Source organism: Zalophus californianus, chromosome 16 (assembly GCF_009762305.2).
Source record: "Zalophus californianus isolate mZalCal1 chromosome 16, mZalCal1.pri.v2, whole genome shotgun sequence".
NCBI lineage: Eukaryota > Metazoa > Chordata > Mammalia > Carnivora > Otariidae > Zalophus > Zalophus californianus.
Genome location: NC_045610.1, coordinates 51,676,722 through 51,696,270, shown reverse-complemented (window position 1 = coordinate 51,696,270; position 19,549 = coordinate 51,676,722). Strand labels below are relative to the sequence as shown.

Sequence of the window (19,549 nt, the reverse complement as noted above, 5' to 3'; positions counted from 1 at the left end):
CATGCAACAACTTAAATGAGCCTCGAGGAAACTATGCTGCATGGAAAAGCCAATCTTAAATAGGAGACGCATAACTTAGTTTATGTAGCAACCATGAGACAACAAAATGGAAACGGGGAACAGATGAGTGGTTGCCAGAAATTAGGGTTGGGGGTTAGAGGTGGGCGTGACTATAAGGGAGTAACACCAAAGAGTCTTGTGGTGTTGATACAATTGAATATCTTGATTATGGTAGTGGTTCCATAAGGCTACACGTGATAAAACTGCATAGAGCTATACACACACACACACACAACGAGTACTTATAATAATGGTGAGATTTGAATAAGTTCTATGGTTTGCATCGATACCACTTTGTTTTGACATTGGGTGGCAGTTGTGTTAAGATGTGAACGTGGAGGGGAGGACACAGACTAGGGGCAGGGTACACGGGACTTCCCTGTGCACTTCCTCGTCCTCTCCTGTGAATCTACAATAATTTCAAGTTGAAAAGTTTTAAAAGTATATCACACAGAGTCCTACACAGATAGTAGAGGGAAGTAATATATTTGAGTCTAAACTCTTGAGAAACCAATCAGAGAGGAGATGTTATAAATTACACAGGTCATAGGTCCACAGGAAGAAAAAAAAAAAAACACCAAAAGGACCAAAAACACCAATCTCGATAGCAGCTATGGAAAGAACCTCCTGCTGCAGAGCCTCAGGAAAGGACCAGTCTAAGGTGAGGCTGGCCCTCGAGCCACAGAGCAGAACCCGGAAGAGTGTACTTTCCGCTCTGTACTTAAAGGTTCTTGAGTGGAACGTTGGTTCACACCACCGCAGGGAATGGCCAATGGCCTCAACAAAGACTTACAGTAGACGTGATTATTTTTATTAGCGCTTTCCAACACCAGGGTGCACTTTCTGATAGGATGGATCGTGGTTAAGGTCAAAAACCTTTAGAAAGAGAGGCACTTTTGTAGAGATGACCAACGGCCTTGAAAACTCAAGCTTCCATTGGGATGGCCTCTCCCTATACGTCCCTATACAACTTATGTTGTGACTTTTTTCCTTGCAATTTCCATTCCTCCCAAGCAGCTGCTTTGTAAGGTGGTCATATCTCCAACTGGACAGGAGGTACTCTCAGCACCCCACAGAGAGAAAAAGAAATAAGAGGGAGGCTAAAGGAGAGGGTATCCTGCTTCATCAGGACTTGAGCTCACTTAGGGATTTGGGCCAAAGCCTCTGCTAATTAAAAAAGAAAAAAAAAAAAGGTTCCTTTACCTCATTTTGCCTTCTAGTTATATGGGATAGGATTTAGGTGTCAGGATGCTGAGTCCTTACCAAATATCATCTTTCCATCTCTACTCAAGTTTTATAGTAGTGGCTCTCCCAGGGATTTGCTTATTTGCTCAAGTCTATATGGAAAAGGCAAAAAATCCAGGTCCAGGGACCTTTCTGAACTCCATAGGACCCCATATGCCAAACGCATTTGTGACACTCAATTTTCTACCAACCAGTAATGTGAGAGGCTGAGTTCAAAGCTACCCACGCAATATGGACTGACTGACCTGATTATTTCAGGTCTCAGAACAGTGAGCACATGGCTCCCCCCTCTAAAGGGCTCTTCTTTCTAACAGTGATTTCCATAGTCAAGGCATTGCTCATCAGTCCAAAAATGAACCCCCATTCCCTGGAAATCTGTAAAGTGAAGTGTTTGGATTAAGACGATGATCTTGCCAACTTACGTGGAACTGGGCTGAGGTTGTTCAAATGCTTCTTTTGGAATTTTAAGGCCAGGGTTTCGCTTCCTGCCTATGGGGAGAGACAGAAGGATAAAGTTAAGGTAGAAATCACAGCATGAGAGTGGGAACAGGGACACTGCCGCAGAAGCAAAGGGCTAGCCTGGGAGCGTGTAGCTCTCGTCTCCTCATGCAGAACCCCACTTCCCGCCCCGGAAGTCTGGGAGTGCCGAGCACCCAAGCACCAAGCAGAGCACAGCTTCCCAAATACAGACTGTGCTCATGGATGAGGTTCTTTGCCACTTAAGGGTGAAAAGATCAGTATAAGAATGCTAACTCTCTTTACCCAGGAGAGCTGCCCCTTCCTCCCTGCCAAGAGGTGGTCGTTCCAACTTCTTTGTTATTTCTTGTACGTGAGAATGGTAATGGTAGATGGTATTGGCTATAGATTTTTTCCTTTTTTTTTTAATTTTTCTTTTAAAGATTTTATTTATTTATTTGACAGAGAGAGACATAGCAAAAGCAGGAACACAAGCAGGGGGAGTGGGAGAGGGAGAAGCAGGCTTCCTGCTGAGCAGGGAGCCTGATGTGGGACTCGATCCCAGGACCCTGGGATCATGACCCGAGCCGAAGGCAGACGCTTAACGACTGAGCCACCCAGGCACCCTAGATTTTTTCCTTTTTTTAATGTCCGTCCAATATAATCACCTTTATCGCAGTATCTTACAACTTTCTCATTTGATCTGTAAACAACTGATAGATTTAACTATGGAGGGAGAATAAACAACACCTTCCCACTCTTCTGCCCTGACCATTTGTCAACCACCTGTCATAAGTGGAAACACTTAAAAGAGGGAGAGAGTAATATTTATTTACGTTTACCCTGTGCCCAAAAAGGAATAAGGCAACAGATGGGCTCATGCAAGGAGGTTATCGCTTCTTTGGGGACCGGGTGGGAATGTAACCCATGTGTTCATCCTTGGACTGAAACTACAGAGAGTTTGGCTCAAATAATTTTGCTGACAAATAAAAAAGAATAGACTGATGGCGCGCCTGGGTGGCTTGGTCGGTTAAGCATCCAACTCTTGATTTCGGCTCAGGGGTCGTATGATTAAGCCCCGCATCGGGCTCCACACTGGGCGTGGAATCTGCTTGAGATTCTCTCTCTTCCTCTCCCCCGACCCTCCCCCTCTCTCAAGGGGAAAAATAAAAAAAGAACAGACTGAGAAATGCCAGCTCAGGAACGTGAGTAGTAGTCTCTTAAGAGCCCAGAATTTTCCTCACCTAAGGAGATCCTGGGTCTCTTCCTGCTTGGCAGGGGAAACCAAAGTAGAGCTGGATAGAATGCCGAGGGTTCTCCTTTTTTTTTTTCCTCCCCTCTGCTCTATATCACTGGGGTGCATTACAGCACTGACACCAGCCCTGGATAAGGCCTGGGTTAGAGATTCTCAAGATGCAAAGAGACTTAAGACATCAAAGAATAGAACCTCCTTGCAGGAAAATGACATCCAAAGATTTCCGTAATTGCTCAACATCATAGAACCAGCAACGACCCAGTCAGAATCAGAATCCAGGTCTCCAACACCCAGCCTGGAGCTTATTCCTCTCTGTTCTACAATGGAAGGAGTTCAGGGATGATCAGAGAGAGGGAGGCATGGGGAGCATGTGATTATGAGCTTTTAAAAAACCAGCTTACTTCCGGTACTTTCATGCACCAAGCGACCTCCAGAGTCACTATTCACCTGACTCTTGGTATCCTCAAGTGTAAAATGGGGAAATAATACTCATGCCCACCTCATTGGGCTGGAGAGGAGAGCCATGGGGTATCACATATGAAAGAACACAGACCTATCTTAAGTAGCTGTTAATTATAATCACTTAGAGAAAGAATCTGTACAGTCTCATTAAAAAAATAAGTCATTTAAGAAGTTCATGCGCAGAACTGGTCAGATTATCTCAGTCCAAGATAATGTGTAACTGACTCTTGTTCTACCCCTTCAAAATCCAAAATCAGGATCAATCCTGCCAAGTTGTATAAAGCCAAGGAGAAATATGCTTGGCAGTAGCCAACGCAGAGAAAGCCTTTCAGGTCCACCTTCATTGTCACAGGTCTTCTCAATGCTCTCCTCCTTTGGGCTCATCTATGTGTTTTATAAGATTCAAAACTCACTATTACTTTCCTCCTGCCGGAGTTCAGATGGCCCCGCTTAGCACACGTTACTAAGTTGGTCAGTTACACAATACAGAGAGCCTTGTCCATACATGTGGTAGATAATAGAGAGAGCTATGTACCAGGAACAATGCTCAGGGCTGGATCTGATGGTGAAAATCCCAATAGATGCGTGGCCCAATTCCAACAATTCCTCTCCATGCACCTCAGTCAAAGAGCTAGAGGATGCTATTTTAAATACCGTCGTGAGGAATGCATGACAAATTCCATTTGTCCAGATGACTACATCTCTACTCCAACACAGGTGGCAGGCAATTCAGATAATCCCAGCAGATACAACCCTGTCGTCCCCTCCGTTAAAACAAAATAAAAGTAAAATATACTTTGCCACTGAAAAAGTCTCCCCCATTGCCATGTAAGCAAACCAAAAGCAAAAGTTACTCTGAAATTCCTACACCTCTCTCTTCTTCACTTCTAACTCAGCTCTTACAAGAGAGATGTCCAGAGAGATAGCTATTTGTGGGGGAAAACTGCCTTTGAAAAACAGAGCAATGAATTAGTCTACCATAGCAATTGACTATTAGCAATTCATGATTATACTATAACTCCACAAATCATTAAAACGTCTCTGCAAAGAAACAGTAAAAGAGAGAGAGAGAGAGAAGCCCTTGGCACAGAGGCTAAAGGAATAAATGACCAAAACAAAAATAAGTCTTCAAGGTGTGAGAAAAGAAGGCTCCTACTTCTTTTCTGACAGCAACAAGAAAAATACTTGCAGGAGACACAAAACCTGGTTGAATGACACGGTGAGAATACACCCTGCCTTCATTTTCAACAGTGCATCAAATTGGACAAAAATCGCAGAAACATGCATCAAAATTCCATAACTCACTTACTTGCCCATCCCTGAAAGAGGAGCCCAGTAAGAGGCCGGGGGTGACTCTGATGAGGTTTTCAAGGCTGCAAGCAAGGCTCGCAGAGCAGCACACACAAGGCATTCTTCGCTCAGCTCTGAAGACCACACTTCAGCAGAGAGAAACAGCCCTGAATAGACTCCACCCTCTCAAGGGCGGATTGCAGCAAACCTCTTGGAGTTTATTGTTCCCAGCAAACCGCAACTTCACAAAGAAAGAAGGAAAGTGGGTCCATTTGGACACCGAGGCGTGACATGCACCTCTAACCAGACTTGGGAGAAAATACATCTATAAAGCAATCCTGGACCGTACTGCCTTTTCCAGCCTTTCTATAAATGCCTCTTTCATTTCTTAGGAGAAAGAAAAACAATATGTGGTCAGTTTCCAGCTGTGTTTATTTCAAAGCAATCTGTTTCCCGGGTAAGGCTGCCAACACCTGACGCAAACATTTAACACCACGTTAAAAAAAAAAAAAAAAAAGTAAACGGAGAAGCAATGTAAGTAATACAACACTGTGCCCAAGGATGTAAAATGGCCATTTCCCCTGATAGTCTAAAGCAAACACGAAAAAATAGATCAGAAAACAGGCTCCGTGTTGGGTCCCATGCTAGTAACAACCTTCTCAGAAGGAGAGAAGGCCCGTGTGCTCCTACGGACCTTGACAAGCTTGGCCCTCTTGTTGGTACAATCTGCAGAGGGTGAGCCTTGTGGGCTTGAGCGAGCATTTGCAGCGCTGTATTACATCAGTCCCGTGCCACACCCGTGCTTGTTTTCTGAAAATGTAGCCCCACCACACACATATATTTGCAACATTCATCTTAAACCAAAGCTGGGTCATTATAATCCTGGCCGGGAGCAAAAATGGCACCGGAAGACAAAAACTTTGCCAAGAGTTAACAAACATTTCCCAGGCCGCATAAGTGTTCGCTAGCTTTGACCATCCCGAAAATGATGGGGTACACAAGACCTCTTGCTCAGTACCCACGCGGACAGGCTGGGCACAAAGAGCTTCTCTCATGTGCCTTATTACATAAAACAGAAAAGATGGTGTTCCAGTGCCAACCCAAACAGCCAGAGAATCCCACAGGGTCAACAGAAGGTGGCATCATGAGGATATGCTGATGCCTAACTATTTGTCATCTTGGCTGGGAGGTCGGGGGGTGGGGGGAGTGACAATGAGGGTTTATGATTATTGCTGCAGCTTTACAAAAGGATGACATTGCTTCCGGGGCCAAATTTAATTTCCAAATCTGTTTCCCAATGTGAATGGGATTTCCAGCCAAGTCACCGGCAACCTGGAGGCCTTGGCTGCCCTCTCCTTAATACTTGCATCTAGGCTTAAGTCCCAGGGGTAGCCAGCACCAAAATCGGGAGAAGAGTGTCATTAGATGTTATTAAACTGCGACGATCAGATGCAAAGCAACTAACGGAGCAGGGCCGAGGGGAAGGAGTGCAAGGAGAAAGCTGGCTTCGCCAGAGCGAAAGGACACAGATGCTTCCGTCCGCCCCCCTCAACCACTGGATCTCACCCACCACTGAGACTCCAGTGAGCATGCCAACGTTCTGCAGAATGACATAACATTTAGAGAAAGAAAGCTGACCAGCTCAGGTTAAAACGTGCGGTGGTTTTACAATAGCCGAACTGTGGAAAGAGCCAAGATGTCCATCGACAGATGAATGGACAAAGAAGATGTGGTATATATACACAATGGAATATTATGCAGCCATCAAAAGGAATGAGATCTTGCCATTTGCAACAACGTGGATGGAACTGGAAGGTGTTATGCTGAGTGAAATAAGTCAATCAGAGAAAGACATGTATCATATGACTTCACTGATATGAGGAATTCTTAATCTCAGGAAACAAACTGAGGGTTGCTGGAGTGGTGGGGGGTGGGAGGGATTGGGTGGCTGGGTGATAGACATTGGGGAGGGTATGTGCTATGGTGAGCGCTGTGAATTGTACAAGACTGATGAATCACGGATCTGTACTTGTGAAACAAATAATGCAATATATGTAAAGAAAAAAAAAAGAAGAAGAAGATAGCAGGAGGGGAAGAATGAAGGGGAGTAAGTCAGAGGGGGGAGACGAACCATGAGAGACGATGGACTCTGAAAAACAAACTGAGGGTTCTAGAGGGGAGGGGGGTGGGGGGATGGGTTAGCCTGGTGATGGGTATTAAAGAGGGCACATTCTGCGTGGAGCACCGGGTGTTATGCACAAACAATGAATCATGGAACACTACATCAAAAACTAATGATGTAATGTATGGTGATTAACATAACAATAAAAAATTATTAAAAACAAAAACAAAAACAAAAAAAAACGTGCGGTGGTTTTGATTTCAAGGAGGGAGATGGATTTCCTGGGACCTTGCCTTTATCTTTGTGTTGCTTCTGCCTAGAAGGTTCTAGCCTCTTGCAGACAGGAACCCAAACTTCCATTTCTACCTCTTCTATCACATGCCCCCGCAGAACCCTCCCAGACCTTCCCAAACACTCCTTCCGAGTCATAGTCCACACCTCCAGCTTACACATTCCAGCATCTCACACAGAATGTGAACTCAACGCACTTTACTGAGCCTCTGACATTTTAGTTTAAAAGGTCACTCTGTCTCTGTTGGTGGGGGTGCAGAAAGGTACAGCTAATCTGGAAGACAGATTGAAGGTTCCTCAAAAACCTAAAAATAGAACTACCCTATGATCCACTAGTTGCACCACTGGGTATTTACCTAAAGGGTACAAAAACACTGGGGCACCTGGGTGGCTCAGTCGGTTAAGCATCTGCCTTCGGCTCAGGTCATGATCCTAGGATCCCGGGATTGAGTCCCACGTCAGGCTCCTTGCTCAGCGGGGAGCCTGCTTCTCCCTCTACCTGCCACTTTCCCTGCTTGTGCTCTCTCTCTCCGACAAATAAATAAATCTTAAAAAAAATACAAAAACACTAATTCAAAAGGATATGTGCAGCCCTATGTTTACCGCAGCATTATTTACAATAGCCAAATTATGGAAGCAGCCCAAGTGTCCATCGATAGATAAATGGATAAAGAAGATGTGGTGTATATATACGCACACACGCACAATGGAGTACTACTCACCCATACAAAAGAATGAAATCTTGCCATTTGTATCACCGTGGACGGAGCTAGAGAGTATTATGCTAAGTGAAATAAGTCAGAGATTTCACTCATATGTAGAAATTAAGAAACAAAACAAACGAACAAAGGGGAAAATAAATAAGAGAGAGGGACAAACCAAGAACCAGACTTAACTAAAAAGAACAAACTGATGGCTACCACAAGCCAGGTGGGTCGGGGGATGGGAGAAATAGGTAATGGGGATGAAGAAGGGCACTTGTCGTGATGAGCTCCGGGTAACATATAAAATTATCAAATCACGGCACTGTACACTTGAAACTAATTTAACACTGTACATAGCTATACTGGAATTAAAATTTAAAATTTTAAAAAATACAAAACTAATTGCTTAAGCCATTTCTTTTTTAAATCTCCAATCTGTCTCAAATGGATCTCCACGACTGTCCTCCATTTATATTCCTCATACCATGTCTCATAATCCCACATTACTTTATGGTTGCCTTTCTGTGTTTACTTCTGCATTGATTACTTGTTTAGTATCTATCTTCCCAATAGAAGTTCCATTACAGCAGCGATTCTGCTCAGTGCCTGCACATCCTAAGTGGTTGTTGACTGAAAATTTGTTCTTTTCTCAGTTGTTTTGAACATTAGTATTGAGCCCTGAAAGAAAGAAAGAAGGAAGGAAGGAAGAAGAAAGAAAGAAAGAAAGAAAGAAAGAAAGAAAGAAAGAAAGAAAGAAAGAAAGAAAGAAAGAAAGGAAGGAAGGAAGGAAGGAAGGAAGGAAGGAAGGAAGGAAGGAAGGAAGGAAGAAGGAAGGAAGGAAGGAAGGAAGGAAGGAAAGAAAGAAAGAAAGAAAGAAAGAAAGAAAGAAAGAAAGAAAGAAAAGAAAGAAAGGAGACTGGAGTAGAAATAGCACAAACTTAACCACCAATAGACCTCATTTTATTTTTTTTAAAGATTTTATTTATTTATTTGACAGAGAGAGAGACAGGAGAGAGGGAACACAAGTAGGGGGAGTGGGAGAGGGAGAAGCAGGCCTCCCGCTGAGCATGGAGCCCGAGGCGGGGCTCGATCCCAAGACCCTGGGATCATGACCTGAGCCGAAGGCAGCCGCCCAACCGAATGAGCCACCCAGGCGTCCCTAGACCTCATTTTAAATCCCAGCTGTGCCCCTTACTAACATGGTGAGCTTGAAAATGTTTCTTAAACCCAGTTTCTGCACCTGCTAATGGGAGATGAGAGACTCAGGTCATTGAGAGGCTCAGCTTGCACAATATGTGTGAAGACATCTAGGAGGGTCCCACATACAACAGGTGCTCAATACGTACTAGTTTCTTTTCTCCCTTCCATGTTTGTGCTTCTATTTTTTAAATATGAGCTAAACAGAATGTTCCCTGTATGGGCAACTTATTTCTTCAGATGTCCTCCTCTCTTCTTCCTCTCTTATGTTATTAATGTTAAAATTACATTTTTTCAAACATCTCATCGATTTGGAACCATATTCTCTTGGTTCCCAATGCCCATGGGAACGATTTCAGCTCCCCAGACTCAGGATCTCTGGGAGTGAGGCCTCCGAATCATATCTTTCTTTATGAAGGACTTCTTTTTTGAGAGCAGTTTTCAGTTCACAGCAAAATTGAAGGGAAGGTACAGAGATTTCCCCTATACCCCCGGCCCCCACACATGCTTAGTCTCTCCATTATCAACATCCCCCACCAGAGTGGTGCGTTTGTTACAATTGATGAATTTACTGATGCATCATTATCACCTCCAAAGCCATAATTTACAATGGGCTTCACTCCGGGTGTCGTACATTCTATGGGTTTGGACAAACGTATACTGACATATATGACATACAGACATGTCTGGATATCATTATAGCCTCACACGGAGCATTTTCACTGTCCTAAAACCCCTCTGTGCTCTGCCTATTCATCCTTCCCTCTCCCCAACCCCTAGCAACCACTGATATCTTTTTACCATCTTCATACTTTGCCTTTTCCAGAACATCATATAACTGGAATCATACCGACCGGCTTCTTTCACACAGTGATATCCCTTTAAGGTTCTTCCATGTCTTTTCACAGCTTAATAGCAAATTTCTTTTTAGCACTGAATAATATTCCATTGTCTGAATGTGCCACAGTTCATTAATCCGTTCATCTACTGACAGGCATCTTGTTGCTTCCAAGTTTTGGCAACTATGAATAAAACACCTATAAACATATGTGTGCAGGTAAAGTAACGTGTCTCCTTTTTCACCACTTCTTTCTCTATGATGACAAGGTCACTTTCCGCCCAGTTCCTGGTACTTCCCCCCCCCCCCCAACACCACCACCAATCAGTTTTTTGTGGCTAGGAAGAAATTCCAAATGAGGCTCCTCACATGGCTATCTCTATCTTTGAGCTGAAACTGTTAATAATTCACCAAAGTAGACGCTGCAAGGAACAAAAAGGTCATCAAGCTACAGATTCTGCTTTGAAAGGGTCAGGGGATAGGAAAAACCAGTTCTGGTAATATCAGAGTAGATGTGATATACACTACAAATACCGCATCATGAATACACAGGAGGTTCAAAGCAGAAGAGCAAAATGAACAAAGAAAATGATCTCATAGGGGAAGTGGTATTTTAGGTGGTCCTTTGATCACTGGTAGGATTTAAGGGTACATGAGGATTGATTAGACTCTTAGGTCTTCTTTTTCCGTATTTAAATATATCCATTATACATTTTTTTAAAAAAATAATGGGTAGGATTTTGACAACCAGAACATGGAAATGCAACAGTGAGATTCTAAGCAGAATAAGGATGAGCTCCCAGTGGTGATGAGAAGGCATTGTGGTCTATTCAAAGAAACTGCGAGTCGTCTACTTTAGACAAAGTGAAGATGGTAGTAGAGAGGAAGCTGAAAGCATAGGTGAGGGCCAACGACTGAAAGACCAAAGCTTTAATTTTTTAAATAATTTCATAATAATCTATTTTTTGTTTTTTTTATTTTATTATGTTATGTTAGTTTATTATGTTATGTTAGTCACCATACATTAGTTTTTTGATATAATTTCAGATTTAAGAAAAGTTCTCTGTGTTGTTCAGTTCAGGAGGTCATGTCCGTCCACATTTCAAAAAAAAATCATGTAACAAGATGAATCTAATATCAGCAGAATATTCTGAAAGTGTGGTACACACACACACACACACACACACACACACACACCCATATTACACACCTTGGCATTTTAAGCTTCCAGGTCTTTGCTCATGTTTTCCCTAGAATGCTGCCATCACCTGTCTCTACCAGTCAACTTTAACACAGCTCAAGCATGTTCTCCTCCAGGGAGCCTTCCATAAAAACACGCAGAATAAATGTTCCTCATCTGTATGGTTACAGTAGTCTGAACATATCTTTAATGGCTCCCTTCCTAAACCGATTGACCCAACCCATCTGCTCACCGATGGCTTGCTCTTCAAGGCCATCCCCCATGTCCCACCCATGCACAGGACAAGCGCTACACCCAAGAAGTAAGAGGCAGCGACCACAGCCATCTGAATGATAAACACGCTGCTTAAACTTTATGGAGGCAAAACCCCTAGGCTCTGGTAATTTACTGGATTAGAGGTGCAGAAGATAAGCAGTAATAGTCATAATGATAGTAGTAGTGGTCGCAGTAATAATAGTAGTAATTTAGCTTTTCCACATCTACATGAAATTAACTGAAAGAGGAAAGTCAGGCCCAGGGGGGTAGCTGGTGGGGAGAAGGCAGAACAGGAGTTCCAAAGCAGACGTGTTAAATACCAGATGTGGGGGGAACCTGTGACAGATTTCAGGCAGATGAATGGAGCTTGGGCGGGGGGGGGGGGGGGGGGGGGGGGGGGGGGGGAATATGCAGATCTGGTGACAAACAGACGTAGAGAGTTGAATGAGAGGCAGCAAAACAAGAGCAAGAGAATGGAAGGCAGTCAAGGCAAGAACATTTTGACAGAATGAGACGTGAATGAAGAATCAGTGAAAGACACAAAGAATCGCTGGATGTGTCAAAGGGGAATCAGCCAGCCTGTTCAGGGCAGCACCATCAACTTACCCAGAAATGGTCCTATTTTTGAAGAATGAAAGCACTCTGAAGACTCTTCTTACAGCCTCATGGGATTGAAGCTCTTTTTTTTTTTTTTAGACGGGGTTGAGCTGAACTCTGTTTTGTCGTGTTAACAATTTGATGCTGACTATGTGTTCTTGAAAGAACCTAAAAGCAAATCACAGCCAATGCCCTTTATTTGTGGTCTGGGCCCAGAGTGAAGGTAGGAGGCGGGCAGTGGTTAGGTGGGGAATCCCCACTGTCTGCCTTCATCTTCCCCATTTCTGTGCTGCTTCATTCATGAGTCTTTATTGAAAGGAAATGTGCTCATCCGGGTGTTAAATACCGCTTTAAAATATGGCAACAGGTTGCTAAGAAATTTAGCGATGTGTTTGATCTTTTCAAAATGGTGGACTAAATTTTAGTTTAGATTTAAAATTAGCACTCCCATTTTAGAGATAAATACTGAAATGTCTCCAAAGGAAATAATAGGATTGTAGGGCTTGTTCCAAAGAATATGGTGGAGGGGATTTGGGGGGGTGGAGATATAGATGAAATTAGATTAGCCATGAGTTGGTCACTGTCAAAACTGAGTGATGGATACATGGTGGCTCATTGTACCGTGAACCTTTGAATTTGTTTGAAATTTTCCAAAATATAAAGATTTTCTTAAATAGCTACTGAATTACAGAAAACTCTCTCTTATTACTTAAAACACAGGGATAGTGAGTTAGAGGGTTGCATTTTTTTTCTTGGGAGAAGTGGATTATTCTACCCCCCTGGTCCAAGGTCACACTTTTAATAGCACTGCGATCACCTCCCTTCTAGCCAAGGAAAACTACAGAGGAGTAAACTGGGATTCTACCAAGCTGCATGAAGACTAAGAGATGCAAAGAAATACAAAGGAGAGTTCTTTGTCTATATAACCCTTCTTAGTGTTACCAGGGTAGACTCTATCCTGCCTCTCTCCCAATTTCACCCCATTTCTCCTGTTGAGCTACATTCTACCATGATGCCATTGACCCATGAGGCAAGGTACACCTTAAAAAGAGGCCTCTGAAATTCTTCTCTGTAAGGATGTGTTTCATCACCTTACATAATACCCTTTTTTACTCTTAGAAAAAAAATGTGTGTCATCAATAATTGGAAGAGTTAGCTTCTCCTGTATAACTGATCAGTCTTTGCCTGTGGATGATGTGAATGTTTTTCTTCGTGTTTCCTTCCTTAGCTTGATGGCTAAAAAGCTGGGGACAAATTGGACTCATATTCAAATTCATGTCCGAGTAAGTATTTTTTGTCTGTCTTTAATAACATTTTATTATGGAACATCTTAAATATATGAGAAAGTAAACAAGACAGTTATAATCAATCCACATGAACCCATTCCCCAGGTTCAACAAATATCAACTCATGGCCAATTTTGTTTCATCTATAGCCACCCACTCTCCCAGACATCAAATCATATCATCCATAAATATTTTAATCAAATATCTTCAAAAGAAATTGACTATTTTTTTTAAAGATTTTATTTACTTATTTATTTGAGAGAGAGAGACAGCATGAGCAGGGGGAGGGGAAAGAGCAAAGGGGAAGAGACAGAGAATCTCAAGCAGACCCTGTGCTGAGTGCAGAGCCTGACGTGGGGCTCAATCCCACGATGACCCTGAGATCATGACCTGAGCTGAAACCATGAGTCAGACACCCAACCGATTGTGCCACCCAGCCCCAGAAATTAACTATTTAAAAAAAACATAACCACAACAGAATTATTACGTGTAAACAAATAAGTAATTTCTTAATATCTACTCAGTGTTCAAAATTCTAATGGTCTCATAAATATCTCAAGTATTTTTAAATTACAATGTGTTTGAATCAGGATCAAAATTAGGTCTATGTTTTATGAAAGTTTCTTGTACCTCTCTTCACCTATAAGCTCTCTCTCCATTTCTTATTGTCTGCCCCTCCCTCTGCATGAAATTGTTTTGTCGAAGAAATCTGGTCATTTGTTCTGTAAAGTTTCCCACTGGATTCTGCCAATCATATCCCCTATTGATACACACACTCCTCTGTAAGTTAGAGTTTGATCAGATTCAAACAAAACTTTTCATCTTTGTCAATTTGATAAGTAAACAAGAGTACTTCATTGTTTTTAATCACATTTTTAAAATATTTAATAAAGCTCAGCATTTTTATGTCTACTGATACCTGTATTTCTCTATGAAGGGCCTGTTCAAAATATTTGTTCATTTTTATATTATTATTGTTGTTGTTTTGTTTTATTTGTTTTTTTTATTTTTTTTAAGATTTTATTCATTTATTTGACAGACAGAGAGAGAGCACAAGCAGGGGGAGCAGCAGGCAGAGGGAGCAGGAGAAGCAGTCTTCCCGCTGAGCAGGGAGCCCAGTGTGGGGCTGGATCCCAGGACCCTGAGATCATGACCTGAGCCGAAATCAAGAGTCAGACACTTAACTCACTGAGCCACCCAGGTGCCCCATACACCTTTTTAATATGTACACCTTTTATATAAGTTCATTGGCTCTCCATATCAAAATTTAATTAAATATGACAGACATTGCAGACATCTTCACTTGATCTTGACTTTGAGAAAAGACTTTCAGGGGAGCCTGGCTGGCTCAGCTGGTGGAGCACATGACTCTTGATCTCAGGGTTGTGAGTTCAAGCCCCACATTGGGTATGGAGCATTCTTAAAATAAAACTTAAAAGTTTTATAAAACAAGAAAAAGAAAACTTTCCAGCCTTCCACCTTAAAAGAATTATGCTGGGTTTAGATTCAGTTTGGTAGAAGAAGTATATAACTAGTCACATTTTAGTGAGTGAAGTAGGCTAATAATGGTTCCCAAGATGTGCCCATATCCTAATCCTTGGCACCTGTGAATGTTACCACAGTAACGATTTTGCAGATGTGATTAAATTAGGGATCTTGAGAAAAGGAGATTATCTTGGATTATCCAGCTGGGCCCTACATGCCATCAGAAGTGCCCTTATAACAAAGATGAAAGGGGAGGTTAGATTCACCCAGAGAAGATGGAGGCAGAGCCTGGAGTAAGGGAGCCACAGGCTGAGGGGTGCCAAGGAAGGTGGAAGCTCCCAGAAGCTACATGAGGCAAGGAAAGGATTCTCTCCCAGAGTCTCTGGAGGGAGCCTGCCCTGCCCACACCCTGATTTCAGACTTTTGGCCTTCAGAAGTGTGACAGAATAGATTTCTATTGTTTTAAGCAACCAAGTTTGCACAAATTTGTTACAGCAGCTCCAAGACACTAATACAGTGAATTATTAGAAATGCACACTGAGGGGCACCTCGGTGGCTCAGTCAATTGGGCGTCAGACTCTTGGTTTCAGCTCAGGTCCTGATCATCAGGCTCTGTGCTGAGCATGGAGTCTGCTTAAGATTCTTTCTCCTCTCCCTCTGCCCCTCCCCCCTGCTCACATTCGAGCTCGCGCTCCCTCTTTCTATCTCTCTCCCAAATAAATAAATAAATAAATAAATAAAATATTTTTTTAAAAAAGGGAAAGAGATGGATACTGAATTTTATCAAATTATCTCTCAAAATTTATCCAGTGTCTCTCCCACCATACCCACACTGCCACACTACCAAATATATTTCTCACTTTTCCCTTTTTCCTTTCTTTTATCCCTTCATTTTCACTCCTTTCATTTCCTTCTCAACTGCTTCTGTCACTGAACTTCCAAAGCATCCTGTCATCCTACAATGTCACTAGTGATAGAAACACCTAGAAGGTCTTCACCGGATGATAAAAGGGGGCAAAACAAGCAACACTGAGAACTTAACTGCAAACTAGAAGAAATGGTTACGGGGAGATGGAGCCATCCTCCTCCTCGGTGGATGCCCTTTGCTGGAACAAAAAAGGAGTAGATGCTGACCTCCTTCCAGTTCTTTTCTAACTCAGTGACATCTCAGAGGAAAACTAAGAAATGCAGCTCTTTCCCCAGGTCTGTGGTACATTCTGGAATCCTTATGCCCCCTGCCAACAAGAAACAAGAAGGTAAAGACACCATGACCAAAGCAGTATCAAAACACTATGGCAGGATCCTTCACCTTGACACTCCAATCCAATCCTCCAGCCTGAAAAAGCTCAGTACAATCCTCTGCACCATGGTTGTTTCTGCAATATCTAGTCACCTTCTTTCCAGGGAGGCTGGATGGTTCTTGAGAGTCATGTTTTGCAAACCACAGCCTGGCCAAAGACTGTGGTGGGCTCTGCCTTTGGTCTGCCCCGTACTCTCGTGGCTTAGCACATCTCCCACCAGTGACACTCCAGGTGTGAGGTTCATGACAGGCAATTAAAAAACAAAGACCAATAATTTCGAGAAAACCACATTTAAATGTGATTTTCTGAGAAAAGAATGCTAATGTACAAAAGCAAACAACTTAATTTCAAAGCAGAGTTCTTTATGCAAATCTACTCATACTTCAATCCTAAAGATTTCAGATCCTGTGGGGCCTGAGGTAAAATTCCACAGTCCTATAGAAAGACTTAGGCCCTCCCTTTTTTTATTCCTGGATCAACCACTGTCATCACAATTAACAAGTATTGCTTCAGGCAGTGCTCTAAGTCAGGCTGTCAAAAGCCGTGGAGTTCTCTAGTCCTGGGTAATAAGTCTAGAAATCGTTCCAGGCAGTCACCTTGAAACATGTAAATCAGTTAATCTCCAAGACTCAGCACCAAAAAAAAGTATATAAATTCCTTCCTGCACCAGGGGAATGTTGCACCTACTTATGTGATCAGAAACGTGAGTCAAAAGTGTAAATTAAATATGCTTTATGGGGGCACCTGGGTGGCTCAGTCAGTTGAGCGTCTGCCTTCTGCTCAGGTCATGATTGCAGTGTCCTGGGACCAAGCCCCCCCCCCCCGTGTCTGGCTCCCTGCTCAGCGGGGAGTCTGCTTGTCTCCCTCTCCCTCTGCCCCTCCCCGCTACTTATGCTCTCATGCGCTCTCTCTCAAATAAATAAATAAAATCTTTAAAAATTAAAATAAATAAATGCATAAATACATACATACGCTCTGTGATGTCTTATACACACTGTTGCCGATGCAATTTCCCTAAGCTGGCTTCAATGATTCACCAAAACTATGAGGAGATGATTTGAAATGATCCCTGGATACACTAATTTTATAAAACATTAAGCCAGAGATTCTTATTGGATTGACTTCAATTAAATATTATTGATGGCAATTCTCACAAGCCTTGATTATTGGAAAGCAGTGAGAAGGACGGGGGGACATGCTTGTCCAACCATGTTATATAGGGTTCCGTTGGAAAACACCTCCACATGACCCTGTAAAAAGGAGACCAAGTGCAAAGGGACCCAGCATAGCACTCATTGGCTATAAAACCTTGAGAAGGTATTCATCCAAGCCTCAACACTAAAATGGGAATATCAGTATCTACCTTGGTGAATAACACAAGCTAAGCAACACATAGTGCCAGTGGATATAAACAAAGCGTTGGATACACGGACGCTGAAAATTGCCAGGTCAAACTATACTGCTGTTTTTGGCCAGTGCTTCCTTATTAACAAGTAGCTGCTCATGAGAATAATAAAAGCAACTAATACTTATTGAGAAGTTATTATACACAAGGCACCGTGCTCAGCCTCACATAAACTCTTAATGTAATGATCGGTACAACTGTATGGGATAAATACTACTTCCTCCATCTCAAGGCCCCTGCCCAGATGCATGGAGCTTTACAGACGTGAGCAGTCAGCTTTCCCATATAATATAACACTATTCAGTCCTTTGATGGCAATGACTTCTCATCACAGGTCTATTTCCACGAGCTCATAGAAGGATTATTGCTGACCTCTGTCCAAGCTATATATAAAATCTGGGCTCCGGAAGTAGAAGTTCTGGGTTAAATCCTCCGTGCAGCTTTTCTACCCCTATGCCCGGACATCTTGAGATAACAAACGCAGGTTATAAAGCTGTTTACCGGGAATTACTGTGACATGACCTAAGATCTATCAGGAGATCAAGACTCAACTGAAAAGCTATATTGCCATGAACTTTGTCCAAGATATTCCACTGTAACCTTTCCAGACTTGCGTTCCCCTGATTCTAAGACGGAAAACATTCCATCAGTAAAACTAGCTGATGTTCTCATTAAATGGCATTTGGAGGAGCACACCACCAGTTTCATCCATGATGTCATCAGGTTTTCTACTGTGTGATAGCTCTGTGGTATGTTTGTAAACTAGCACCCCTTCCCTAAGGGGCTTCCGATAAAATTGATAAGCCTATCTCCTACCTGACAGGAATTACTCCAGCAGGAGGGTAATGGTCACGTGACTATTTGAAACTGGTCACTGTGGCTTCTGTTTGCAAAATGCTGTCTTGGCGACACTTGGCCTGTGGGGTGACACTCCCTTCTCAATACAAAAAAAATGGGGAAGGGGGACTCTCTTAGTCCATTAATGGATTCCTCCATGGGCTCATCCTGACAGTAATCTCAGCCTGATGTTTCTCCCATTTTACCAGAAGATGCACCAGTCCCGGGCTGGACTAAACAATCAAGGTCACAGGGACCCTTAAATCTGACTATAGGTCAGAAGTCTTAACACTCAAAATAAAATAAATGCACAAGACCGAATATATCCCAACAACTAGCTTGGGGGCATTTTCTGTGAAGGAATAACTCCTGGGGCGCCTGGATGGCTCAGATTGTTAACTGTATGCCTTCGGCTCAGGTCATGATCCCAGGGTCCTGGGATCGAGTCCCATACTGGGCTCCCAGCTCAGTGGGGAGTCTGCTTCTCCCTCTCCCTCTGCCTTCCCCCCTGCTTGTGCTGTCTCTGTTTCTCTCTCTCTCAAATGAATAAATGACATCTTAAAAAAAAAAAAAAAAAAGAACTCCTGGCTTACTTACTAAGGTAAAGATCATACTTTTTCTCCAGGAAACTGCCCCTTCCTCTAGTGCCTAACAAATAAACCTACCAACCAACGAGGCCTGACACCAAAGCACATTCTCATTGCATCTGGCCTCATAACCAGAATTAGAATCCACTTGGAAATGTTGGGTCTCTAGCCCAATGCCTGGGAAAACCATTTGGAAAATCCGCTTCCCACCTTGCTAAAACTTCATCTCTCTCTCCCATCCCTAACTGCTCTAGGTAGATGTCCTAGACCTCATGCTAGCACAGGACTCCCAACTTTGTAACCTCAATCTCTTCATCAAAAGGACACATCAATGAAAACGGGAAAATATACAGACTTTGCAAAAAAAAAAAAAAGTTAACTGTGGGGGTAAAAAAAAACACATAGTATATTGAGGAAGAAATAAGGATCGAAGGAAAGTTTTGGAGTTTGGGGGTTTTGTGCATTTATTATCGCTTTCTAAATAGGATGGGAAATTTGAGCAGCTGTCTAGCTGAGAAAAGAAGCCAATGCGGAAAGGGACAAAGAGGCCAGAGAAGTACACAGAAATGATGGGGCAAAACTCTCGGCAGACAGTGTGGGATCAATGGCACAGAGGAGAAGCCTGGACTCAGAGAAAGGAGTGGAGCGTCTGTCTTTAGGACAAGAAGGAAGAAG

At 42.7% G+C, this 19,549-nt stretch overlaps 1 protein-coding gene across 1 annotated transcript in view; it reads right to left on the bottom strand.

The window, feature by feature from the left end:
- Nucleotides 1-19,549, bottom strand: part of MAP2K6 (mitogen-activated protein kinase kinase 6) — a 114,175-nt gene that overhangs the window by 37,861 nt on the left and 56,765 nt on the right. The window contains 1 exon segment of the mRNA XM_027568396.2: nucleotides 1,728-1,794. Within this exon segment, the coding sequence (XP_027424197.2) occupies nucleotides 1,728-1,794 (67 nt within the window).